The sequence below is a fragment of the Dasypus novemcinctus genome, chromosome 5 (genome assembly GCF_030445035.2).
Source record: "Dasypus novemcinctus isolate mDasNov1 chromosome 5, mDasNov1.1.hap2, whole genome shotgun sequence".
NCBI classification, from domain to species: Eukaryota; Metazoa; Chordata; class Mammalia; order Cingulata; family Dasypodidae; genus Dasypus; species Dasypus novemcinctus.
The window spans coordinates 98,722,188-98,749,036 of record NC_080677.1 but is presented as its reverse complement, the minus strand read 5'-3'; the positions used below and the strand labels follow the sequence as shown (position 1 = coordinate 98,749,036).

Genomic DNA, 26,849 nt, shown 5'->3' with positions numbered 1-26,849 from the left:
TATTTCTCCTCCTCTCCCCCCACTCCCCTCCCGTTGTCTGCTCTCTATGTCGATTCACTTTGTGTTCTTCTGTTTCCACTTGCATTCTTGTCAACAGCACCAGGAATCTGTGTCTCTTTTTTTTGCATCATCTTGCTGCATCAGCTCTCCGCATGTGCAGTGCCACTCCTGGGCAGCTGTGCTTTTTTTTGCATGGGTGGCTCTCCTTGTGGGGTGCACTCCTTGGGCGTGGGGCTCCCCTACATGGGGGACACCCCTGCATGGCATGGCACTCCTTGTGTGCATCAACACTGTACATGGGCCAGCTCACCACGTGAGCCAGGAGCCCTGGGTTTGAACTATGGGCCTCCTATATGGTAGGCAGATGCTCTGTCAGTTGAGCCAAATTTGCTACCTCGAGTTGGTTTTTATTTTTCATTTGTTTGCTTGTTTTTTGTTGTTGTTTTGTTTTGTTTTGCTTTGCTTTGCTTTTTCAGGAGGCCCTGGGAACTAAACCTGGGACCTCCCATGTGGGAGGCAGGAGCTTAATCACTTGAGCCACATCTGCTCCCTCTAGTATCATTGTCTTTATGTATTGGTCTGTGAGCTGCCAGTGCCTGTTGATTACCTAGGTGAGACAGTGTTAGTGATTATGTTTAGATGCATTAATTATTTGAGTATAGTATTTTTTACTCTGCATATAGAGAAACTTTATATTGATAATCACTAAAAGAATGTTTATTCATGAAAGAGTACTTCCCCATGGCTTGCTTTTTGAATATAAAGGATTTGTTTGACATCTCACTTTTGTTTCATGTCACATTTATATTGTATGATGTGGAAAAGAGATTATATCAATTTTGATTTCTTGTGAATGGTGCGTCATATGAGTGTAATATCCATTTGTGTCTTAAGGATTTTCTGAGAGTATTTCATAATTGATGCAGAGCAGCAAGACCCCTAAAACTTTTTAATGTATATTTCTATTTGTGAGATATTAAGTACAGTGTTTTAAAATTATTCAATATTAATCTGTCTTCTCTGACTTAGTAGAGATCTTTTAATATCCATTGCAGTCCTAAAAGGATTGTATGTGTATATAATATACCCACTTTTTTTGCATGACTTTATTTCTGTGATCTGTTCAAGTGAAGTTACTAATTCTAAGTTTGTCTTGACTTTTTCACCCTTCAGTTTAATGAGTGGTGTTAAGAATAATGTTGGAAGAGGGATTAATGTTGCCTTGGTAAATGGTAAGAATTAATTGTTTAACTTTATGGACATAGTCACTGGGTGTTTATGTCCCTGAAAGTAAAATGTACTCTGATATCAAGGGATCAGGTCAGAAAGTACCACTTTTGACATTGTCTCCTAAAACTATGGATGGAAATTCAGTGCCTGTATATTGATACCATGCTTTCTCAGAAGCATCCCAGCTTGCTATGAATTGTGTGGAGAGCTTCCCCTGAGACTGTTAGGAAATGATCAATCTGAAATTAAATCAATGATTTCTTGTTGCACATTTTGGAATTTTAACATAATATGAAGATAGTTTGATAGGAATGAGGGTATGTAAAATGACAAAGGGTAGTAGATTATTGGATGGAGTAAGGAAGGGAAGGGAGAGTAGGAATTTATTTTAATTTTTAAATCCTGTCTCCATTTTTCTGATATGTTCGTTATTTTAAATCAGTTCATTGACTAACAATCTTTGGTGTTCTACCAAAATCAAATCTGAAAATCTGAAACCATGAAAAGAGGCCTGTATGTTATATGCTGGTCCTCCCCATTCTGGTACAGTAACCCTGTAGAATTATAGAGGGTGGTTAGAAAACAGCAGCCACTTTGCCTGGTTCATAGTACAGGAAAATATTTTTTACTTTTTTTAAATCAAGGCAAATTTTTGCATTTCTAAATTTCCTCATTTTCCTTGTTAAATCTATTTGATAACAAAAAATGTATTTTAAAAGATAAATTTAATTAAAAGGAGTGGGGGGAGGGGGTATATGGGAACCTCTTATAGTTTTTGAATATAACATTTTTTTGAAAAATAGAGAAAAGAAGGTCTTGATAGAAAATAGCATCCGAGTCAAGGAAATACTTACTTTTTGTAAAAGATTTATGTAATTTTAAGTAATTCTTGAATAAGGGAAGATAGTAATAAGGTGAAAAAAAAATCTCACTTTTAACTGAAGTGGTTTGGAGTCAGTAATGAATTTCTCTTTACCACTCTTTTTGTTTAAAGATTACTTACAGAGTCCTAAGGGAGGGATCTAAGCATTACCCTTTAAAATATATTTCAGATATATGTAATTCCACTTTTAATTCTTTCTGAATTATTTATTTTCTGCTGATGAATTCTCATCGATCATGGTGTAACATCGTTAGTTTTATATAGTATATGGTAAATTTCATTTGCAAAATTTGATATGAATTTATTTTTTTTCAGGAAAAACAGGAGAAGTATTAGACACTAAATATTTTGACATGTGGGGAGGAGGTGAGTATAAATACCATATTCAAAGACTGTTCTGTTAGCACTGTCTTCTTAATCGCTTCAAAATAATATAGCCCGTTAATGAAGGAGTAACACTCTTATGTGTTAGTACATTTTCTCTCTCTCACTTTCTTTTCACTGAACATCCGGCTATATTTAAGTCATCAGTCCTATTGTATATACTTCATTTTTGTTAGAAAAATAGTTTGTGATGTGTAATTGAGTATAAATGTATCACAATTTTTTAAAAAGGGGGGGAGCAGATGTAGCTCAAGTGGTTGCGCACCTGCTTCCTATGTATGAGGTCCTGGGTTCAATCCCCAGTACCTTCTGAAAAAACAAAAACAAATAGTATCAGAATTAAAAGTTTAAAAAATCTGAATTCCATTTTCTGCAGAACTAGTTCTAAGATTGGTAAAACTAGGTAGCTAAATTTCTAAGCAAGAAGCTTTGGGTTTTCTGGGTTCTGTCTGAAATTTTTAAAAGGATAAGTGATTTAAAGTCTAGAATAACTAATTTAAACATTTTAAACTGGTTGATTGTTATTTTTACATATGATTTTTCACTCTCAAAGATAAATAACAAGGAGCATTAGATATATAAGATAAACTACCAGATTTTAGATAAGATTTTAGAAAAACTTCATTCCAGTTCTACCATCTGATATATGGCTAATTATCAAAGGAGATGAATATTGGAGAGAAGGAATAGGATTTTTTCCCTAGTTCTTTGAACTTAGGGCAGTCTACAGATAATTTCACCTCTGTATTTAAAAGTCCTTCAAGGAGCAGGAAGAAGTCACCAGCATGCAGAGGCAAGGAATTGGTATCAAAGAGGAATACTGCCTGAAAGAAAGGAGTTTCTTTCTCAACTTAGAAGAAAGGCCAACAAAGTTTTTAGTTTGAGAAATTTGCCTTATGTGGAATGCCCCTGCACCACTCTATATCTCTTATGTATTCCCTGGAAACGAGCAGCTATTAGAATTGCTGAGATTTATGTTAAGAGTTTTCAGACAGTTTAGGTTTTCTAACATTTCTTCAGCTTGTAATAAGGTACCATGTATTATTTATTTCTTAAATAAGATTAGGAAAACGTTTCACAGCTAACAAAGGTGTGTAAACTAAAATGCTACCATCAGTTTCAAAAGCTAAAAGCATAATTGGTCCTACCAAAATTTATTACACAGAAACGTTCTTATAAGCCTGTTGTTGAAATCAGTAATGTTACTGGAAACTTTGATATTTCATACAACCCCCACCCCCTTATCACGAGTTAGGCTAAATTGCTTGCTTGGAAACACTGCCAGTTAAGTAGTAGTTGTAGTATACTGCCATCTTTGCATTTAAATGGAATTGATTTCTTTGCTGTCAGCTTTGATACATCTTTTCTTTTTTGAAAATTCTGTTATAAAATAGAATCAATTAGAGAAAATATTTGGGCTTTCTTGCTGTGGCAAGAAACTTAAATTTAAAGTAAATTTAAATTAACCTAGTTTTTAAGTAATGTTAGATTTGGGGGTTGTAAGGAAACCTGGCATTGTAAGGAGCTCAAGATGTAAAAAGATTTTTAGTAACTGACCTGTGCCCTTATTTGGCATCACCAGTTTGTAGGAACTGAAGTGGTTTATTTTGAAGTCCTTTTGGATGTTGATATACTACGTAAAGAGGGTAGTGACTGTAATATCTGCTGTAATTAGTTCCCTTTGACCTTTAGTGATAACCTAATCTAGGTTCCTTCCTCTAGATCATAGCAAGTAGATGCACGCAAAGATCCCTTAAATCAGTGCAGATGTGTGTGCATGCATGCATACATACCTATTTATATAATTTTTAAAAATTAAGATCCCTTTGAGAATTGGATAAAAGCTATGCATCCTCTTTATAATAGATTAATATGCACTCAATTTGTCCATTAGCCTCTCTCCCGCCCCAGGAAGCTTACGCATGCACCCCAGAATAAGGCTTTCCATAAGTTTCAATTAGTCATGCCTGAGAGATTCCTTGAGTTCCTTGCTTTAAAATTGCAAGTATACTTTTGACATGCTGCTTTGCTGTGTTGTTGTTGTTGTTGTGGTTTGTTTGTTTGTTTTCATTTACTCCTTGAAGTATCAGTACAAAATGACGCATAGGATGAATTGGGGTTGGAAAATTTGAAGTTGATGGTGGCATCATATTAAGGGACAAATGACTATTTCTCTAAACTGTACATAAGATTTGTCTCCATTTATTATTATTTTTCTACATTAGAAAGTATTGATTTGTATGTCCTTCATATTTAAATTTTTTTTTAGATTATTGTGATGTTTACTCATTTAAGTAGAAGAAAAACAACCCTCAACCCTTCTATTTTCTTTAGATGTTGCACCGTTTATTGAGTTTCTGAAGTCCATACCAGATGGTTCAATAGTTTTAATGGGAACATATGATGATGGAGCAACCAAGTATGTAAACTTAAAACTTTAAGTAACTTTTTAAAGCTACATTTATAATTATAAAAATAATACATTTTCATTGAAAATATTTGTAAAGTGGAGCAAAGTAACCCAACTATCAGATGACTACAGTTAACTTTTTTTTTGGTTTCGTTTGGTTCCTTTCTGTCTTTCTTATGTAAATATTTTTTTTTTAAGACTTATTTATTTTATTTCTCTCCTCTTCACCCCCCCCACCCCAGTTGTCTGTTCTCTGTGTCTGTCTGCTGTGTGTTCTTCTTTGTCTGCTTCTGTTGTTGTCAGCGGTACGGGAATCTGTTTCTTCTTGTTGCATCATCTTGTTGTGTCAGCTCTCCGTGTGTGTGGCACCATTCTTGGGCGGGCTGAACTTTCTTTTGTGCTGGGCGGCTCTCCTTTCGGGGTGCACTCCTTGTACGTGGGGTTCCCCTATGCAGGGGGCACCCCTGCATGGTAGGGCATTCCTTGCGCTCATCAGCACTGTGCATGGGCCAGCTGCATGCAGGTCAAAGAGGCCCAGGGATTGAACCGCGGACCTCCCATGTGGTAGACGGATGCCCTAACCGGTGGGCCAAGTCTGCTTCCTGTAAATATTTATCATGCATTTATTGTTATGAAACTAGGATCAAATTGTATATAAAATTTTTTATGCTTTCTTCCATGTTGTTTTTATCAACGTTTAATCATTTTCCCTGACACTAATATTGTTCAGTAGTGTAATTTTTAATTTTTTTAAAGATTTATTTATTTATTTCTCTCCCCTTCCCCCCACCCTCACTCTCTGTGTCCATTTACTGTGTGTTATTCTTTGTCCGCTGGTATTCTTGTCAGTGGCACTGGGAAACTGCATCTCTTTTTTGTTGTGCCATCTTGCTGCATCAGCCCTCCGTGTGTACGGCACCACTCCTGGGCAGGCTGCACTTTTTTCCCGTGGGGCATCTCTCCTTACAGAGCGCTTCTTGGGCTTGGGGCTCCCCTACACGGAGGATACCCCTGCATGGCACAGCACTTCTTAAGCGCATCAGCACTGCGCATGGGCCAGCTCCACACTACTCAGGAGGCCTGGGGTTTGAACCCTGAACCTCCCATATGGTAGGCAGATGCTCTATCAGGTGAGCCAAATCCACTTCCCAGTAGCATTACTTTTATGAATCACTAACATTCCATGATATGGACCTACCTTTATTTAAATGTTCCTGTATAATTACAGGTTTCTTTTTTTTTAAATTATTATTATAAATCACATTATGATAAATATCCTTTTAAATAAAGTTTTTGTACCTTTGATTATGTCATTACGGTAAATTCCGGGACATGGAATTCATTGTCACAGAATGAATGTAGGTATAATATATTTCATAAATTTTATTTTATTTTTTAAATTTATTTCTCTCCTCCCCCACTCCCTGTTGTCTGCTTTCTGTGTCCACTTGCACCCTCAGTGGCACCGGGAAACTGCGTCTCTTTTTCATTGCGTCAGCTCTCCATGTGTGTGGCACCACTCCTGGGTGGGCTGTACTTTATTTCATGCAGGGTGGCTCTCCTTGAGCCACATCCACTTCCCGTATTTTCATAAATTTTAATAGTTGGTGCTTTTAGAACTTTTTTGTTAAAGTTGTATGTTTTGTAAAAATAAGGAAAATACAGAAACCACTGTCCAGAGATAGCCATTGATGATATTTTAGTTTCCATTTCTAGACTATCTAATGCACACACACACACATATATATATTTTTAAAAAACACACATTTGGAATTGTAACATTTACAGCATATATTTTACTTATTTATGTGGTAAATATTTTCCCATATCATTAAGTATTTATAACAAAATTGTTTATTTTGGCCTATTATAATTTTTAAACTTGTGCCACGATTTATAATCTGTTTAATAAAATGCCTGATGGTGGACACTTGGGCTATTTCCAATTTTTAATAGTTAACAATAATGTAATATTCTTTAAAACATTTGAATAATCATGCCTGTATCCTTAAGATAAAGTTATTGAAGTAAAATTATTGAATTAGAGGCTTTGTATATATTTTTAAAAGGATTTTTAAAGTTGCTACTAATTTTACATTCCTCTCAGAAGTTTCATGGCACCTTGCATTTTATTTTTTAAAAGTTCCCAATTCTGTAAGCGAAAAGGGATCTTTTTTAACACTTCTGTCTTTTATTATTGGTGAGGTGGGATTTTTTTCACCATTTTTTTTTCTTTTTACTTTTCTCTTGAAAATTGTCTTTTGACCATTCAGTTTCATCTATATTGATTTGTAAGAGCCCTTTATATAATAAGGTTATTAACTATTTCTCATGTTATAAGTGTATTTTTCATTATTTGTTTTTAATTTTAATTTATGGGGCTTGTTGGCTCTTGGAAGTTTAGATTAATTCTTATATACTCAAGTCTGGATTTTCTTTTTTAGTTTCTCTTATATCTATAAAATATCCTCTTAAGTACTGTTCCTTCTCTTAAGTCTGACATTCATTAGATTTTTTTCCCAGTGATTTCATGGTTTTTGCATGTTTTTAAAAATCCATTTATAATTTCATGGTGACTTTTAATGCCTATATAACACTAGGTTCTTATGTAAATTTGACTTGTTTCTGGAATTTCTGTTCTGTTGGTCTGTGTATTCCTGCTCCATAAGATAGAATTTCAATTATTTTATAACTAAATTTTATAGAAATAAGTGTACTTCTTGCCTATCTGATTGCGGCTGAGCCTCTCAATATTTGTAAGAAACCTTTTTTGTGATACTCAGTTTTTTTCCAGATGTATTTTATTAAGAATGAAAAAAAAATCTCTTACAGATTTATATTGAAAAGAATTTAAAACTTTAAGTTTGGAAGGAGTGCAGTGTGTCTTTCTATTGAATTATTTTTATAAATTTATTTAGTGTACAGCACCGTAATTTTAGATTTGTACTAAGAAAACAATACCACTTTATGTATGGTTCTAAACTGAAGCAGTTTCATTGACATTGTACATTTTGTGTGGTTCACCTATGGATGTGTTATATCTACCTTGTGTTTTGTCCCTTTTAGGGATTAACAATGAAAGGCTCTGGAGTTCTGCCCTAAAGAAACTTTTAACATTTGTTCATCCAGCATCTTTTGATTTTAAATAGGATACCTATTTAATAAAATAATTTTTTTTTAAAAAGAGAGAGAGAAAACAATTTATATCTAAGAGAGTTCCACGTTGAGGAGAATAGGTCTGTAATGATGCCTGCTCCCTCCATCCCCTCTCCTCCATCTCCTCTAAAACCGTTTAATAAAGAATATATTAATAATACCTTGATGGAGTAAGCTAATTTTTGCTTTTTCTATTCCTCCTTTTGGAGAGAACACTCTACAGTATTAACTTCATGTCTGAGTGATCAATATCAACATGGTTGTTTGAGTAAGAAGGGATTGTAAAGGTCACCTGATTCAGCATCCCAGCCAGGGTCAGATTCCCTTGGAACTTCCCTATCAATGGCTGCTCTGAACTCTTTACTGCTTAAGTGTGCTGGTACCCTTGTCATTTGAAACAGAATACACTTTTAAAATAAATGTTATGTTCTTAGCGTGTTCTTTCTCTAAATTCTGCTTGATTGTTCTTAATATGGGTTAATGGCATACAAGAACAACAAATATTTTCCCCGTAATCATTTGATACTTCAAGTATTGGAAGCTAATTGGCTTTTAGTTTTCTCTTTTCCGGGCTCAATATGTGGCTCTTTTAACCTTTTCACCATGTCAGGTTCCTAGGTCTTTTTACCCTCCTAGCTGCTTTTCTTTAGGCACTCTCTTGTTGATTTTTGTTTCTTAAAATGAGTGGCCCCAGAATGAACACTGCATTCCAGATGTGGTCTGGCCAATGCAGGGTACAATGGAGATGCTTGCTCACCATGTTTTAGATATTATGTTTCCTCTGAATATTCATGCAGACTAGTATTGTATTAGTTTTCTTTAAACAGCCACATCACATTTTTGGCTCATGAGGTTTTGGTCAAGTTAAATTCTTAGATCTTTTCCTTTGATCTCAGTTTTTTTTTTTTAATAACCACTGCCAAGTCAGGTCTCCTCATTCAGAGTTTGATTTTGATGAATCTAAATGAAGGACTTTACATTAATTTATCCAAGTTAAATTTAATTTTGCTGATTTTGTCCTACTGGGTCTTGATTTTGACATTTGTCCTATGAGCGCTTTCTGATCCAGGCTTTGTATACTTTCCAAAGTTGTTCTTATGTCTAAATCTAAGTCATTGATAAAAATGCTTACCAAAAGCAGTGTGCCAACCTGCAACAGGCTTTAGGATTCAATCTGTTAATCAACTGCAAATACTACTATTCCATTATTTTATTAATTTATTCATAGAGGGTATTTTCTGAGACTATCAGATGCTCCCTTGAAATTCAAGGACTATGTTAATTATAAAATGCTGATCAACTGCCCAAAAACCTATTTAAAAACCTAAATAACTGAAGTAGAAATAACTTGGCTTTCCTTATTCCTCCCTCCTTCTCACTCTCCCTCACTTTCCTTCTTTCTTTTCTCAGAGAATCTCTTTGTTGCAGTCCATTCTAGAATTTTGCTAGGAATTAGAGTCAGTTTTATTGGACTGTTTCTAAGATTTTCCTCCCCTATTTTGATAACGGGAATATTTTACTAACTTTTGCTGGCCTATCTCTGTTTTTCATGGTTCTTCTACTAGAACTAATACATCTTTAGTATCTAAGTGTGTGACTTCTGTGGGCCTGGAGACTTAAATTTATTTTAAAGCACTTATGATCATTCTTGAATGACTGTTCCCTTTTTATTTTCATTAAAGATTATTTGCCTCTCTGGAGAAGATAGTTATGCATTGATGATATATTGTATCATTCTTCTTTTAAAATAGTGTGGGTTCCTTCATTATTCACACTTGGTAGCACACATTCTTTCTGTGGCTTTTAATAGTTTTCTGAATCTCTCCTCATTTGAGTGCTATGGGTCTTCCTTGCAGTCATTTTAAAAGTTTTATCATTAGTAATGTGGTTTGCCTTGCATACACCATTTTATGTTTGAGCCCATGACAGAACACGCTGTGACAGCACTAACTTGAAATGATCTTTGGGAAGCAGATGTGGTTCAAGTGATTGGGCTCCCACCTACCACATGGGAGGTCCCAAGTTTGGTTTCTGGTCCATCCTAGAGAAGGCGAGCTGGTGCAGCAGGCAGGTGCAGCGAGCTGATGCAACAAAAGAGACACAAAGAGGAAAGACAATGAGAGACACAACAAACCAGGTAGCTGAGGTGGCTTAGGTGGGTGAATGCATGGAAGTCCTGGGTTTGGTTCTTAGTGCCTCCTAAAGAGAAGATGAGCAGACACAGCTCACAGCAAATGGACACAGAGAGCGGACAGTGACTGCAAACAATGAGGGGGGTGGGGATAAATAAATAAAATCTTAAAAAAAAAAAAAAAAGAAATGATCCTCTATTTTTTCCTGGGATTGTTTGCGATTACACAGTGAAAATGGCTGTTTTTTACTTGTTAGTTTTTGTTTGTTTTAGAAGAGTCAAATTCTCATAAGAGTTTCTAATCTGTACTGCTCTCTTTAAAATTAAGGCTACATGGTCACCTATATCCAACGTGTCTTTCCATATTTTTCAAACTCTTGAGGAATAATGGTGATTTTCTTGCAAAGTTCTTGACATTTCCACTTCCCAACTGGTTTTTCCTTGGTTTTTAAAGAAATATGGCATTTTGACACCTACAATTGATTTACTCTGGTGCTAAAATAGTCACTATACTTCATGGTTTTAGATTTATTTTGGGGATATGAAATTAAGTCATTTAAACAGAAGATATCAAAAAAGGAGCAATAAATAATTTCCAACTATATTGACAGGTGGAAAACTTTAGTAGTCGTTGAGAAAGTTATCTTGTTTTAAAACTACACTTAGATATGCATCGGGGTATGTGTCGGGGGTCCCTAAGACCACCTCCAGGTATGGTGATCCACCAGAAGGATTCAGCAGGACTCAGCATGTAGTCATACACACAGCTATGATTTGTTAGAGCAAAAGGACCCAAAGCAAAATCAGCAAAGGGAAAGGTTTATGGGGCAAGGAGACCAGGCCCGAGCTTCTAAGAGTCCTCTGCAAGTGGAGTCCTACAGGATGTGCTTAATTCTTCCAGCAACAAGTTGTGACAACACATGGGAAATGTTGTCTACCAGGATTGCTCATTAGAAACTCAGCCCTCAGTATTTTAATTGGCATCCTGTGCATAGCAGGTACAAAATTCCAAACTCCCAGAAGGAAAGCAGGTGTTCAGCATAAATGATACCGTTTGTTTGAACGGTTTAGGGCCTATCAGTTCTGGGATTAGTGCGCATCCTTCTGAAATCCAAATTCCCAGACCCAGCCCAGGGCCACTCAGGCAAGCAGTCTTTTCTAAGGATAGCAGTCTCAGGCTTGCTATGTTAGCTCATTTCTGGGAAGGACATAAAGGTGTTCTCATGAGGAGGTAAGGAAAGAGATTAATGGAATCAAGCATAAAGCTAAATTTTAGTTGCTTCTAAATCTCTGGCTAAATTATCTGTTCTGAAATCCAAAACGGCAGGAGTAAATCATGGCTGCCCTTTAACATATTTCTTAATTGACACAAAACTCTTTTAGGAAAAATTTTACTTACTTTTTGCAGAGGCCTGACCTGCTTTTGGATAACTGCTTACTTGGCTGGAAGCTTTTGCATAAAAGCAGTCCCTTGGCACTTGTGTATTTAACATTCATTATTTCAGCTATTTGTAAGCAACCCGAAGGGCCTGTGATGTGTGATTTTGCTAAGATATAAATGCGAATGGAACCTCAAGGCTGCTCTGCAGGAGGCAGTTGCTTAGCAGCCCAGGGAATCTAAGGCCCAGGCTCTGCAGCTCAGTCCTGACTTTATTCTTTACATATTGTTATGTAAGCAGCAGTTCTTAAATGTCTTGAGAAGAAATTCATCTACTCGTGTTGATAATGCATGCCTGGAAATCAAAGATTGGATAAACTAATAAGTGGAATTTGGCCAGTGGTTTATGATCTGTGGCATCAAAACACTCTTTGGAAATAAGAAAACGGGGTTCAGACAGTACTTTCAGGGAGTCTCCCTTTAACACAGTAGTTGCTTAACAAGTGAGCAAACTAATGAAAAGTGATGACTAACTCATGAGAGGATTGGCACAGGAATTAAGGCTACAGAGGAGCGTTGGGAAAAAAGCCAGAAGCACCTACACGTGGTTTTGTGTAAAGGTCTCCAAATCTTCACAGACGTTGAGACTTGAGCTGGTTCTTTTACAGAGACATTTCTTCTCCTTTCTTTTTATTTCACTTTATAGATTTGAGTCTGAAAGGCTAAATAATTCAAGGGCTATAGCTTATTTTCTCTTTGAATCTACTAAGCTTCTTCAGGTGGACAGTGGTGCCCAGGCTTGTGATCCAAATAGCTTTACTTCCCCACGGATGTGGTGGATATGGAAATGTAATTATAAATGTAGTTCTTTCCTCTTTTATGAAGCTTTAAATTTTTAAAAAAATATACATTTTCCCATTTATCTTTGTTGTCAGATGAGAATTGTTTTATTTAGTTGTTTCTTTTATCAATAAAGAAGCTAAATGATATTAGCATGGCATGTTTAAAAGAACACTGTGGAATATAGAAATACAAGACTCACTGACTCTCCAGCTCTTTGCAAGTATAAAACTTGCTTTACCTCTGGTTTTAGCAGAACAGACCACTCTCGTAGACCCATAGTTACTGCCTTTTGAGTAATGTATAAAGCTTAGTGCCAAAATAACTTGTATAGCTGGCCTTTAGTTATTATCTTTTTGTTCTTTTTTAGCTCTACAGCTTGTATTTTTTTTACTGAATTTCTTCCCCTTTGAGACAAAGGGGAGAGAAAAAATCATTCAATATTAGCCTAATAACCTACACAAAATTATTTAATGGCATTTGTCACTTTTCCTAGCAGTTCACTTTTGTAACTGTCCTTCATGCTGGCAGGTACTTAGCTATTATGTGTTTAATATTTTCATTTTTATTAAATAATCACTTGGCAGTTATCACTGAAGTACAATTTATATCCCTATTTTAAAAGTTAGATTTATCTTAAATAAGACATTTCATTGGAAACATCCAGATTTCTATCAGTATTTACCATTATTCTTTTCAGATATAATTTACAAAGGGTTTAGTGGAGATTCAAAGTGATTTTTAATTTTACAAAGGTATTGTTTGCTTAAGACCTTGAATTAGCCTGGGTAGACATCTACTAACAGGGCTTTCATTTATTTGATGGATGTAGTGAAAATAATTAAATGGAGGTGAATTATTGTGAAATAAGGACACCTAGAAGCTTCTTCCCAATAGAATAAACTTAAAATTTATTGCTAGATTTCATGTCTTTTGTTCCTAGAGAATTAAAATAGGAATGTTACACAGAAAAACTTCTTTATCTAATTTTTATGTTCTCTTATTTAGGCCATTTTCTCATTTTAGCATGTCATGTTAAATATTCTAGGTGAAAGTAATATTAGGTAGATAACATACAGTGCATTAGACATGGTTTTCTTTTCTCTTCAAGACTCAATGATGAGGCGCGGCGGCTCATTGCTGAATTGGGGAGTACGTCTATTACTAATCTTGGTTTCAGAGACAATTGGGTCTTCTGTGGTGGAAAAGGCATTAAGACAAAAAGCCCTTTTGAACAGGTTAGTGTCTTAGACTTTTCATATTTAATAATCGAGCAAATTGTATAAAACTTAATAGTCAAATGCTGTGTGGGAAATTTTTTTTTCCCCTACATGACAATGCAATGGAACATGATTACTTTTATTTCAAACGTTTTAGAAAACATTAGTTAAGGATTTAAATTGAGCATTTGTTATTAAAATCAGTTAAGTTTGAAAATACTTTAGAACTTAAAAAACAAACTTTATTTTTTGACTAACAATGATCCTTTAAAATCATCGGCAATGTCTTATTCTTTTACCTGTTATATAGCAAATGTTACTGAAATGAGCTCAACTAAAACATGTTTGTAAAATCAACAGTGCAGAAAGGTTTATTAAAATTATACTGTTGTTGTATTTCAATAGCACATAAAGAACAATAAGGATACAAATAAATATGAAGGATGGCCTGAAGTCGTAGAAATGGAAGGATGCATCCCCCAGAAGCAAGACTAAAGGAAATGTGGAGAAAATCGAAGGACATGCACTTTGACTATTAATGGGAAAGCTGTAACGGAGAAGCTCTGTGTAAATATTTTAAGAGCATGCAGCCATCTTGGTGTATGCATGAGCATTATCTCTTTTGATATCAGGATTATTTATTGCTAACATAAATAGGTATCTTTGTAAATAGTCATCATTATGAATAAATCACAACTATTTCTAAGCACATTTCCCTAATATTAGTACAGTGTTTAGACTTAGACTGCTATGGTAATAACGTTAATTCTAACCGCGTACTCAATAGATAATGGAACAGAACAGATTGTGAAAAGTGTATTGATATATATATATATATATATATTAGCCATAAACATGGATATATGTACTGGTTGCTATGAAAATTGACCATGGAATAATAAGGATTGGGGAGGGGGGTGGGAAACGACTATATTTTCTTTTATATATATTGCCTTTTGATGATAGTGTCTTTTCAATTAAAAAGATATTTGAATAATTGTATGTATAACATTACTTTACAGTCTGATTCTCCTGATATACCTCTTTTTGTAGTCTTTTCCTTCCCTACCCCTCATCCCAAGAAACCTAGAAGTAAAATATTTGATAGGAAAACTTATATCAGATATGTGAAAAGCACAACGAAATCTTTTTTTCACATAAACAGTACAAAATACATAATAGTGTAGATGGTGTTCAGAACTGCAGTTCGCTGGATTTTGCGTAAGCAATGTGACTAACTTGATTTTGTAAAAGCTATTCAGAGCAAGGCTGGAGGTGGCAATGCCATGGAACTGGGGAGCCAGGCCAAGTCCCCGGCTTGACCTTAGTAGGTCAGTCAGGGCGGCTATGCCAGTTGGAGCAATAGTGTCATATATTTTCCTCATTTACTTGTTATCAGCATTGATGAAGTGATTTGCAGTCAGGATGTGCTTTAATATCACAGTAATTTTGATTTGTAAACCAAGAAATTAATTCTGTATTTACTTCATGTTACTTCATAAGAGCATTTTTTGCTTGAAGTTATAATGGCATATTAGAGAAGTGTTAATTACTGAGAGGACTAATTATGGCATTTAAAATATAATTTTACTTACTCCAAAAATGGCATTACTCAATTCTACATAAAAATATAGAAGTGAGATCTAATGTTTTTTTGTTAGCTTCAAGTGTTCACTAAATGATATAAGGTGTTTTTTTTGTTGTTGTCGTTTTTTAATTTGTTTTTAGGGCATTAAGTGTACTTATTGTATATCAAGTATCTTAAACTGGAATGTAGACAAATTTAAAGATCAAACTGCCATTCACAACATAAGGCAGCACTTAAATTTTGAATCTAAATTTTAGCTGGCTTATATAAAACACTGAAAGCAGTATTTGTTATTTTGCTTTTTTTTTTTTGCTTCTAACCAAGTTAGAAGATATTCTGACATTTCTGGGGTAGTTTCTTCCTCCAAACTGAATGTAATTCATGAATACATACATCTTACATGTTCAGACAATTTTTGTAAACTTTTCAGATTTTTGGTGCTTATATGCTAAATCACATTCAGCATGTATATTTTGATGTTTAAAATATTTCCCTTGATTCTGCAAATTAAAAGAAAACGATTTTGCAGTTCCAGGGATTATGAAATAAATGTTACATTAAAAAATTATAAAAATACTCTGGGTTTTGCATTGTGAATCTTTTTTGTATTATCTAGCTAAGTAATATACCTACAAAACTCCTTAAGGTTTGCTAAGCATTCATTGTATCGCTTAGTATGCAAAATTTAAATCATTCCTATGTTTAAACACATTAATATCCTCTGGATATATCTTAAAAGTATCTAGATGGCAGGGTATCACTTTGAATACAAAGACTAAAATAATGGCTATGTAATGTGTAAAGGTGCATGAAACATCAAAAAAAAAGGGATAAAGATTGGTCATGTGGTCTCTGATACAGTTTGCTTTTCTTTCAACTCCATCTTGTAATAGGGCCAACTTAAATTTGGAAGAATAATTTTAATACATTTCATTTTCAAATATCTTTTTAAAAACACAGTATTATAAGTAAAACAATGCTCATTTAAATTTGTTGTTTTAATTGACTAAGGGGGTGCTAACGCAAAGTACCAGAAATCTGTTGGCATTTTAAATGGTGTTTATTTGGGGTAAAAGCTTACAGTTAAAAAGCTGTAAAGAGTCCCACTCAAGGCTGCTTTCTCACCAAAGTCAGTCACCACGTGTTGAAGAAAGATGGCAGGCAATCTCTGCCTGGTCTTTGGGCCTTTTCAACTGCTCACCTGTCTATTTTCTTCAGCTACAAACTATCAGGCAAATGGCTCATCTCTCTTCCTGAGGTTTTAGTTGATTGAGCCTTCTCCTTTCTGACACATGACAGGACCAAAATGACTAGGTTCTCTCCTCTTCCATGTGTCTACTTGAGTGAATGTCCATTAACATCAGCCCACAAATGGGGTGAGGACTCAGTCTGAGGCAAGCCCTATTGATGAATCAAAACCCTAATCTTGACAAGTAATTTAATTAAGATATGCCAGCTCAATCTAATTGATTTAAAGGGTCTCACACCCAGAGGAATAGATTAGTTTACAAACATAATCTCTCTTTTTGGGGTTCTCAAAAATAAACTGCCACAGTTATTAAGAATTTTCTCTATTTAAAATCCAAAATTTAGATTGAAATTTTGATATTTTTCATGGTGTGTAAGGGCTTCTGGGTGCCTATTTTTAATTTGAAATTCACAGATGTTTTCCCAGAGGATGTTGCTATAATAGTTATTAAATTGAACAAAAGAAAGTAGGGAAATAAGTTATATGGGGGAAATCAAAGAAAAATTGAGCCAGAGTCTTTATAATTGTTCTTTCTGTATTTTATTTTATTGTATTTGTTTTTAAATGAGTAAGCTGATATACCAATATTTTACAATTTTTGCCAGATGAAGCCCAATCCTTTTAGCCTATTTTGTACTTTAAATTATACTTTAAAAGTTTACTCAAATTATAATTTGACATTTTCTTTCAGTTCTGTTGACCTTTCTCCCCAACCCCCACCCCACTCCCATTTCTTAATGAAAGAATGAGAAATTTGTTATGAGTTAGTAGAGCAGTTAAAAGTGTAAGTGAATTTAGAATATATTCTAAATGAATATGAAAGGGAATAATTGCTTATGTTGATAGAGGAGATTTGCCACTTAAGCTCCACAGTTAAATCCTGGACAGCAACAAGAACATGTAAATTAAGAGTTGAAGAATAAAGTAACAGATTTTATCTTTCCTAAAGCATTAGTTAGAAAGGATTCTTTTCTTGTTCTCTTCCCAAGGTGATTTTTCTGCCATATACTTGGTTTTTGATTGTCACATGGCATTGACTAGTTAATCTCCATTCCCCTCAAGGTTCACTCAGTTTAACTAGGTTTTGATCATCTCACTGCTTGCTCTACTGCCTCCCCACCCTTGCCTCTTTCTGGAGCTTCTTGTCAAGTCAAGGGCTATAGAGAGAGAGAGAAAAAAGCAGGTAGCCCTAGTATAGGAGTGCCTGCTAGTTGGCATGGACCTGGACAGAGTGAGGGTCACAGGACCATCCAGGTTCCGTATGGTGGAAACCTGCCTGCTTGTCCAAGGCTCTTCAAAATATTCCTCCTGTCCAGTGAGGATACAGACAATTAAAGGGCACCTATATTGAAGAAACGCTTTCAACACGATCTGGGATGTCTTTTATGGGTGGTCAAAAAGAAAAAAGTAACTGGCCAGCCCCTAGATTTGAGACAAAAGAGAGGTTTCTCTTTGTCCTGTAAATTGCTTATATAAGTAAATTTATTATGGAAGACAATCTTCCCAGGACAGGTGGTTCACAGGTACAACTTGCTAAACAAGTTTGCATTTTAATTTACCAGTTATGCCAATCCCTAAGCACACTGAACATTTAAAAGATGTATTAGTCAAAGAGGTATTGATGCAAAGTAGCAGAAATCTGTTGGCTTTTATAAAGAGTATTTATTTGGGGTAGAAGCTTATAGTTACCAAGCCATAAAGTGTAAGTTAATTCCCTCACCAGTCTACTGCCATGTATTGGAGCAAGATGGCTGCCGATGTCTGCATGGGTTCAGGCTTTCTGGGTTCCTTTCTTCCCGGGGCTTGCCTCTTTCTGGGCTCAGCTGTTCATTCTCTGGTTTCTGCAGCTGCAAACTTGTCTTTCTTCCTGGGGCCTTTTCTCTTTCCTCAAGATGAATCTCCTCTGTGTGCTTACTTCCCAGGGTTCCAACTCAAAACTCCAGCATTAAAAACTCCAACATCAAAACTCTAACCTCCCTTCTCTGCGGTGCAGTTTCTCTGTGAGTCCCAACAAACCAAGGGGGTAGGGACTCAACATCCTACTGATGTGACCCAATCAATGCCTTAATCATTATTTAATCAAGTAAAAGTAAAATCTCTGAATCCAGTACACTCTAATATGCCCAGAGGAAAAGACCAGTTTACAAACATAATCCAATATTTCTTTTTGAAATTCATCAATAATATCGAACTAGTGTAAAAGATGAAATTGAGGGAAACGGACTTTGGCCCAGTGGTTAGGGCGTCCGTCTACCATATGGGAGGTCCGCGGTTCAAACCCCGGGCCTCCTTGACTCGTGTGGAGCTGGCCATGCGCAGCGCTGATGCGCGCAAGGAGTGCCCTGCCACGCAAGGGTGTCCCCCGCGTGGGGGAGCCCCACGCACAAGGAGTGCGCCCGTGAGGAGAGCCGCCCAGCGTGAAAAGAAAGAGCAGCCTGCCCAGGAATGGCGCCGCCCACACTTCCCGTGCCTCTGACGACAACAGAAGCGGACAAAGAAACAAGACGCAGCAAATAGACACCAAGAACAGACAACCAGGGGAGGGGCGGGAATTAAATAAATAAATAAATCGTAAAAAAAAAAAAAGAAATTGATAAAAGGTATAGATGTTAAGGAATTCCTTCTTATTATAGTCATCCAATATTGGTTTTGCTTGATAGCCAGAGAGAAAAAGGGACCTAAAACCTTAAAGAGGAGAGAATTCTGTAATGAGACAGTAGAGCATACTGGCTAAGAATAGAGGTGTGCATGAGTTTGTCCTTCAGTTCCACTAACCGTGGATCTTGATTAAGTCATTGGAGTTTCTGTGTCTCAACATTCTCGCTTATAAAACAGAGATAACACTTGGTGCCTACCAAAGTGCCTGACATTATTAGTAAATGGCATTCAATTAAATGGCAATTGCTATTCTTGCTACTATTGACCTTGTCTCTTGCAGACGAGCTAGGAAATTCTCACTCAATCCTGGAATCACTTCCCCTTTTAAGGCATTCAACTGATTGGATAAAACATCACTCATTGCTGATGGCACTCTTCCTGATTGATGTAATCAGCTATCTATGATTTACCACTGCAGTAAAATCAATGGTGACTGAAGTCCATAAATGCCCTGTATTACAGTTAGCCCAGTGCTTGCTTGACCAAACAACTGGACACAATTACCTGGCCAAGTTGACACATTAGCCTAACCATCACATAGCCCAAGAGAAAACTTAGCAAAATCAGCCTTTATAGTTTTCAAACCTCATACCGAGCTGGAAGGAAATGCAAACAACAGCCAGTAAGGTCACGTAAGAGGATGCAGTTATTCACCTGAGGTTCTCCTTCACCACCAAGCCTCTGGCTTTCATACTACCTTTCACTCATTACAGAAATTAACCTTTCACACACACAAGAACTTTGTGTGAGTGTGTTGGGGTTCTCTAGGGAAACAGAACTGACTGGAGATACCAGCAAATATGAGATCCTATAAAATCATCTTACATGAGTCGGGGTGCCCAAGTCCAAATTCCATAGGGCAGGCTGCCAGCCAGAGACTCTGGTGAAGGTCCTTGATGAGTCGCTCAGGAGAAGTTAGCTGACTGAAGTAGAGATGGGAATTTTCTCTCCTAATGCTTTTTAAGGCCCTCAGCTAATTGGATGAGCAGTCTCTCATTGCTGCAGACAAGCTCCTCAGTTGATTGTAGATGTAACCAATCATAGATGCAATCACCTCACTGATGATTTAATACCAGAAAATGTCCTTGCAGTACAATTAGCCCAGTGCTTGCTTGACCAAACAACTGCATACCATTACCTGGCCAAGTTGACAAATTAGTCTAACCATCCCACCAGGCAACTCTCATACGATAATTCAAATCGCTGGTCTGGCCTGTGCAAGAAAGTATGTGGCATAAGCCAAAGAGGCAGGGAGTGCATGCTGACTTCTGAGACAGCAGCCTCTTGAGCCTCATGGGGGAAGCACTCTTACTGATGCGCAGAACAGAACTCGCTGCCTGCTCCAAGTAACTAAGAACTTCCTGACCATCCCCCCAACTCCTGTGGTGGAGCAGGATAAGGCAAGGATCAGGAGCTGCTGGGGCTCCTTACACATTAGCATTTGCTTCTTGTTCAGAGGATCTCTAGAGGTTTGTGCTTATCAGCAGTATTGCCTGGGCAAGGGAGGAATCTTGAAGCAGAATTTGAAATCATATTTTGTTTTCTGAGATCAGAGCTTTATATTGGTAAATCTATTATATGAAATTTATTCAGCTTTCAGATACATTTCCAGCTGTGTATTATGCATTCAAATACCGTCCTTCTTGTCGAACACTGGATGTGGCCTGATTGGATAACATGCTCGGGGCCAGTGAATTCTCTGCTAGTTTTAGTCTTCTGTAACACCAGTGGAAGAAAGGGCAATTTAGAAATGGTTCTGTTGAAAGGAATTTCTGTGTTTTCCATAGGTATAAACCTTAAAGCAAAAAAAGAGAAAATGCTAACCCCTGGGAATCTTGGATTTTAGCTAAAGGCCAAGTGTGAGCCTTAGACGAGATATTCTCTTCTTACCTTAAAACTTACGTGAATTTCGCATTTTATTTTATCATTTACAGGTATTTATTTTAACATAGTACTCTTTAAATGTCAACTCTAAACATTTTTTTTAGCTCGTGCATCGCCCTGTATATTGGGAGCTGGATTGGAGATGTACTGTGTGGTTTATTTGGCCAGAATAGGAGAAAGTCTTATGAGGTCAAGCTCTGAGCAAAGGAAATATTTAAAAGCAAATCATGCTGGGAGCTATAGTTAGAAATGTGGTCAATTCGTGAAGAAGGCAGTAGTCTCTGAGAGATGTGGTTTTCAGTGGGTTGACCTGGAGAGAAGGAGTGGAAGGGTCAATTGGTATAAGTTTCATTAGATGTGAGGAATGAGCCTGCAGTGCTGTGAGCCCTAACCTGGAGAGTGCCACCTGCCCTGACTGGCTTTCTGTACTCCCCAAGGGAGAGCCTTAGAGATTTAAAATGAGAGATTGAGTTTGCCCCAAGAAGTCTATAGAAACCTGAAATTTTTTATTGAGAATAAGGTTGAAGGCCAATTCTGTGGAACTGTTAGTATCACACAAATATTCTATTAAGGAAATACTGCTTGGAGTAGTTTCCTATGATTCTACGGTACTGGGTGTGTTGGACATGGGCACATTCATAGGAGTTGTAGCAAATGAAATTTTGAGATTGTATTATTTCAATAAATTTCAAATTGGTTTCTCAAGAAATAATAAATTGGGCATTTGGGGGGAAAATAAGTGTTCAAGCTGGCAAAGAATTTCTCACACTGTATAGTGAAATTTACCTTTCAGCTGTGAAATTACTTAACCTGTACCATTAAATAGGGAGCATGTTAGGATTGACCATATTCACTTTAGTTTTCTCATTTTGTTAGTTTACTGCATGCTATTAATATTTCTTGCCTTGACAGTAACAAAAATTAAACAGCTGTCTGCCAGGGAGTTGCTAATATTATCTAATATAGTGGACAAAACTAATGAAAAATAGGGATTATGTAATAGGAATAAGTGGGAAATTATTTATATTTCATATATTGACACCTTTCCTTGTTTATTAAGAGTTTGAGGTGTGTTTAAATATTCAATTAAATTTAGTGATAGTCTTCCCTTTATATTAGTCTTCCCCTATTTAGGGACAACAAAGGGCAGCCCATTCTTTCACTTGGCTAGACAGGGCCAGGTGGATATGAGACATGATGGCAGGTGTTACTGAAATGCTGAAGGGAAGGCTTCTTGGTCTCCCTGAGGCGAATCACGTCAGCATTGTGAATGGCTGACAGTGGGAAAGGGGGTGGCCCAGCATCCACCAGCCTTTCTGCCTTTTCAGTTCTCACACACGAGTCAGATGCTTTCACTTATTCTGTACATTAAAAAGTCACATTTGAAACCTTAGTCTGTGTTGAGTTGGTCCACATTTTTTGTATTTTCTCTTTTTAACCACGTGAGAGGACTGCTTTTTTCTAGCCTGATATTGATTCAAAAGGTTTTAATCATGAAAACCACCTCTAGTCATTTTTCTTATAATGTGAATGTAAATAACTGCAAAGGCTAACTTTCATCCATCTACTAAAAATAACACTTTATTTAAAAATTGGCTGTTGGTACAAGAAAAAAAGAGTTAAGTATTTATTTAATGTCACATTAAATTAGTTTGATCTTTTCCCCAGTCATTTCCTTTTGGAACAGTTGTTAGACTCTTACATAATCCAGCTGTTAACCCTATTGGGATCTAAAAGAGAAGTAAATTTAAGTCACTTCGAGCTCTAAAGTCAAGAGATAGTGTACTTGAATTACATTAAGATCTCAATTCTCCCACCACTTCACTCCCTGCTCCTTAACCAAGTTTATAATATAACCAACTAGGAGGGAACATCTTGTACTTTTCATTATATTTACAGATCCCCCAAACTCAGTGCTACACTGGAAACTCAATCTCCTGACAATTTTGATACTTTGACAGGTACAATAGCCATGTGGTTAAGAGCACAGGCTCTAAGCCAGTCTGCTCTGTATGACCTTACGCTGGTCATACAGCGTCTCTCCCGTTTTTTTTCCCCATCTGTAAAATGAGGACAACCATAATGGTATCTACTTTATGAGGTTGTTGTAAGAATCTATTTACTTATTTATACCATTATAGCCATAATGGTACCTACTTTATGAGGTTGTTGTAAGAACCTATTACTAATTACATGCTATTTACTTAGAGTAATGCCCAGACATAGTAAGTGCTATTTAAATGGTGGCTAATATTATTCTTTCAAATGAAAGGAATCCCTTTTCAGGCTATGCCACATGCATTTGACCTCAGCTTACCTCTGTCACCTTACTCCAGGAAATGTTATGACTTATTACATCTGTAAAACATAGTAACTGTCTAGAGAAACTGAAGTTAATTTTTAAAAATCAGGGTTTCTTACCCAACTTTCCTTTAGAAGGGCTTGTCTTGAGGTGTATTCATGGCTCTTGGAAACAGGACTTTAATTTTTCTGCCCTCAAGTTAGCTAAATGGATTACAGTCCTCTGGATAAATAACTGTCTCCAAATCATTGGTTTAATTTTTCTAACTTTGATGGCCTCTAGAGGTGATGCTTAAAGTATTGGTGACCTACAAAACTGTGTGGGAAGTTTTCCTGGTTCCAAGTTTTAAACTAAGTAAAACCATATGTCCTTTCAGTACTGATAGTACTTCAGAAAAGTGTCTTTCTGAAATACTTATTGTGACTATCACCTGGACACAAAACTGCAAAAACACACAGGGTCATAGTACTTAACACAAAATTAAATTCCATTGTCATTCTTAATGTACTCTTATATTTTTAAAAAGCAAACAAGACTCAACTATCACCTAGATGGTGAATAAGGAAATAACAGTTTCTAGTCAACCTGTCAACTTCCTTATCCAGAGGTTACAGATAATGTCATTTGGGTTTTGTGGTTTGTTTTTTTTAAAATTTTAACCCGACCCTCCCACCCTCCCCTCTTGCAGCTTTTTTTCTGCTTGCTGTCTGCTTTCTGTGTCCATTCGCTGTGCGTTCTTCTGTGTCTGTATAATTTTTCTTTTCTTAATTTTTTTATATGCCCCCCCCCCCCCGGCTTGCTTCCTGCCTGCTCTGTGTCCATTTGCTACGTGTTCTGTGTTTTTGCTTGTCTCCCTTTTTTGTTGCATCATCTTGCTGAGTCGGCTCTCCTCGGAGCTCATGGGCCAGCGGCGCTCCGCAGCTCCGGGGCTGGCAGCTCTCCACGGTGTGCAGGTGAGCCTGCCTTCACAAGGAGGCCCCGGACAGGAACTATGGTTATTTTTTGTCGATTTGTTCTTTCTGATTTCATTTCATAAATGAACCACTGCCTCACACCATTACCTCTATTAGGCAGTTCCATATTTACAAAAAAGTTTAATGCCTAATTTGAAAAATAATTCACCCGAGTTTCCTTTTCCTTTAACATCCTAAAGAGCCTTTAAGCAAATCAATTCACTTTGACAGTCCACAGTACTTTGGGCTTGTTTACCTGTGAGCTATGAACCGTGTGATGCCAGCTCTACTGTAAAACACACACATTACCAGAACTGTGGACATCTGCTGTCTTTGCTGCCCAGCAACTAGGCACCCTTTCTTTGGTAACATAATTCCCTGGCTTTCCTCTAGGGACTCCTCCCCACCCTATTCTCAAGCCTCATGGTTTCACTGGGAAAGAATCCCATACCAGTTTTAGGGATGGTCCTTAATTGCCTTAAGTCAATCAGTGTATCTATAACCCACCCCCAACTCCCACTGGTCACTGTGAGTGGTTCAGAGATGGATGCATTCAACCAATCATAGCCAATGACACTCAGATGTTCCTCACTGGGCCTTCTGGGGAGGAAAAGGTTTCCCTCTCCAACTTAAAATGTGTGACAGAAGAATGTAAGGGCAGGAAATGTGGTAGCAGTGTGCCAAGATGAGTAGAGGGGCTGAGGCTGCTAGGGGGTTTGGGCTATGGCATAGCCAGCTGTGGAGCTTGAAGTTGAAGACAAGGCCACAGAGGCTAGTATGGAGAGAGGACATCCCTAAACTCTGGGTACATAGGCTGAGCTTAGGATTCAAAGTTCGTCTGAAAGAGACACACTATGGACTTTTCAGCTAGAGTCAATACATTTCCTTTACTATGTAGGCTGCCTGAGTTGTTTATTATTTTGAAACATGAAGAACCCTACCTGGCGGCGGACTTGGCCCAGTGGTTAGGGTGTCCGCCTACCACATGGGACCTGTGTGGAGCTGGCCCATGTACAGTGCTGATGCGCACAAGGAGTGCCATGCCACACAGGGGTGTCCCCTCCGTAGGGGAGCCCCATGCGCAAGGAGTGTGCACCATAAGGAGAGCTGCCCAGCGCAAAAGTACAGCCTGCCTAAGAATGGCGCCACCCACATGGAGAGCTGACACAACAAGATGACGCAACCAAAAGGAACACAGATTCCCGTGCCGCTGACAACAACAGAAGCAGACAAAGAAGATGCAGCAAATAGAAACAGAACATACAACCGGGATGGGGGGGCAGGGAAGGGGAGAGATATAAATAAATAAATCTTAAAAAAAAAAAAAGAACCCTAACAAATGCAGGCAAAATTTGCCTATACTGGGAAGGGGCCTTTGGGCCCCAGATAGTCCCAGAAGCACCATGGTGTTACCCTTGCCTACCATGTTGGGGAGTAGGAAGGAAATGGGCCAATTCCAGGCTATCAACCAGTAAGAGAGGTAGGTGAGAAACTCAGGGGTGCCTTCCATAGCATGGAAAAGAACAGAACACAAAGACACATTTTGGAGGTTAGGAGGAGGTCCTGCTCAGGCATCCCAGAAAGGAGAGCCTGAATTGGCATCGTGGCTTTTGAACAATGGCTGAATTGAATTATAATTAGATATTTGTGAATTAGAGACTGCTTGATTCCCAGAGTTGGTCGAGAAGATAATTTATGAAAAGTTTTCTAGTTAATAGAAAAAACTGATGGGTAATGGGAAACTCAGACTTTCACTTTGAAAAAAGGGGGGCACTTATTTTTAATAGCGATAAGATGGATTTACTTTGCAATAAAAGGCACTAGAGGGAAACGGACTTGGCCCAGTGGTTAGGGCGTCTGTCTACCACATGGGAGGTCCGCGGTTCAAACCCCCGGGCCTCCTTGACCTGTGTGGAGCTGGCCCATGCGCAGTGCTGATGCGCGCAAGGAGTGCCCTGCGACGCAGGGGTGTCCCCCGCGTAGGGGAGCCCCATGCGCAAGGAGTGAGCCCCATAAGGAGAGCTGCCCAGCGCGAAAGAAAGTGCAGCCTGCCCAGGAATGGCGCCGCCCACACTTCCCGTGCCGCTGACGACAACAGAAGCAGACAAAAGAAACAAGACGCAGCAAATAGACACAGAGAACAGACAACCGGGGGAGGGGGGGAATTAAATAAAATAAATAAATCTTAAAAAAAAAAAAAAGGCACTAGAATAATGTGTCTGTTTTTCTGGTTGTTCTATTCCTTGGATGGAAAAGAATGGAAAAACTACTCTTTAAAATAGGCACTGTATTTCTTCATTTGCTACTTCTGAGTCTCTAATTTAGTAAATACTAAACTTTTAAATTTTAAGGGTCACATTTAAATGTTTAACCTTGATTTTCATATTAGAATTGAGACATTTTCCATGGCTTTGTTATTTTTCACACATATTGCTCTGCCTTGGTAAATAAAAGTGAAAGGAAAAAGAATGAGACATGGGGGAAGGAGACTATTTCTTAAGCTTATTTGTAAGAAAAAGAATATCCTTTTTTTGTCCATTCTGAACTTAGAAAATTTAATTTTCTATATAGTACTGAAAAAAT

General features: G+C 37.3%; 1 protein-coding gene across 2 annotated transcripts in view; it reads left to right on the top strand.

Moving 5' to 3' along the window:
* FAM3C (FAM3 metabolism regulating signaling molecule C) overlaps nt 1-15,796 on the top strand; it is a 56,725-nt gene extending 40,929 nt beyond the window's left edge. For both annotated transcript variants that reach the window (XM_058297287.2, XM_004459224.5), the window contains exons 6-10: nt 1,174-1,232; nt 2,429-2,479; nt 4,832-4,916; nt 13,524-13,650; nt 14,038-15,796. In XM_058297287.2, the coding sequence (XP_058153270.1) occupies nt 1,174-1,232; nt 2,429-2,479; nt 4,832-4,916; nt 13,524-13,650; nt 14,038-14,127 (412 nt within the window). In that variant the 3' untranslated portion in view covers nt 14,128-15,796. The remainder of the gene's footprint in view (nt 1-1,173; nt 1,233-2,428; nt 2,480-4,831; nt 4,917-13,523; nt 13,651-14,037) is intronic.
* Nucleotides 15,797-26,849: the final 11,053 nt, after the last annotated feature.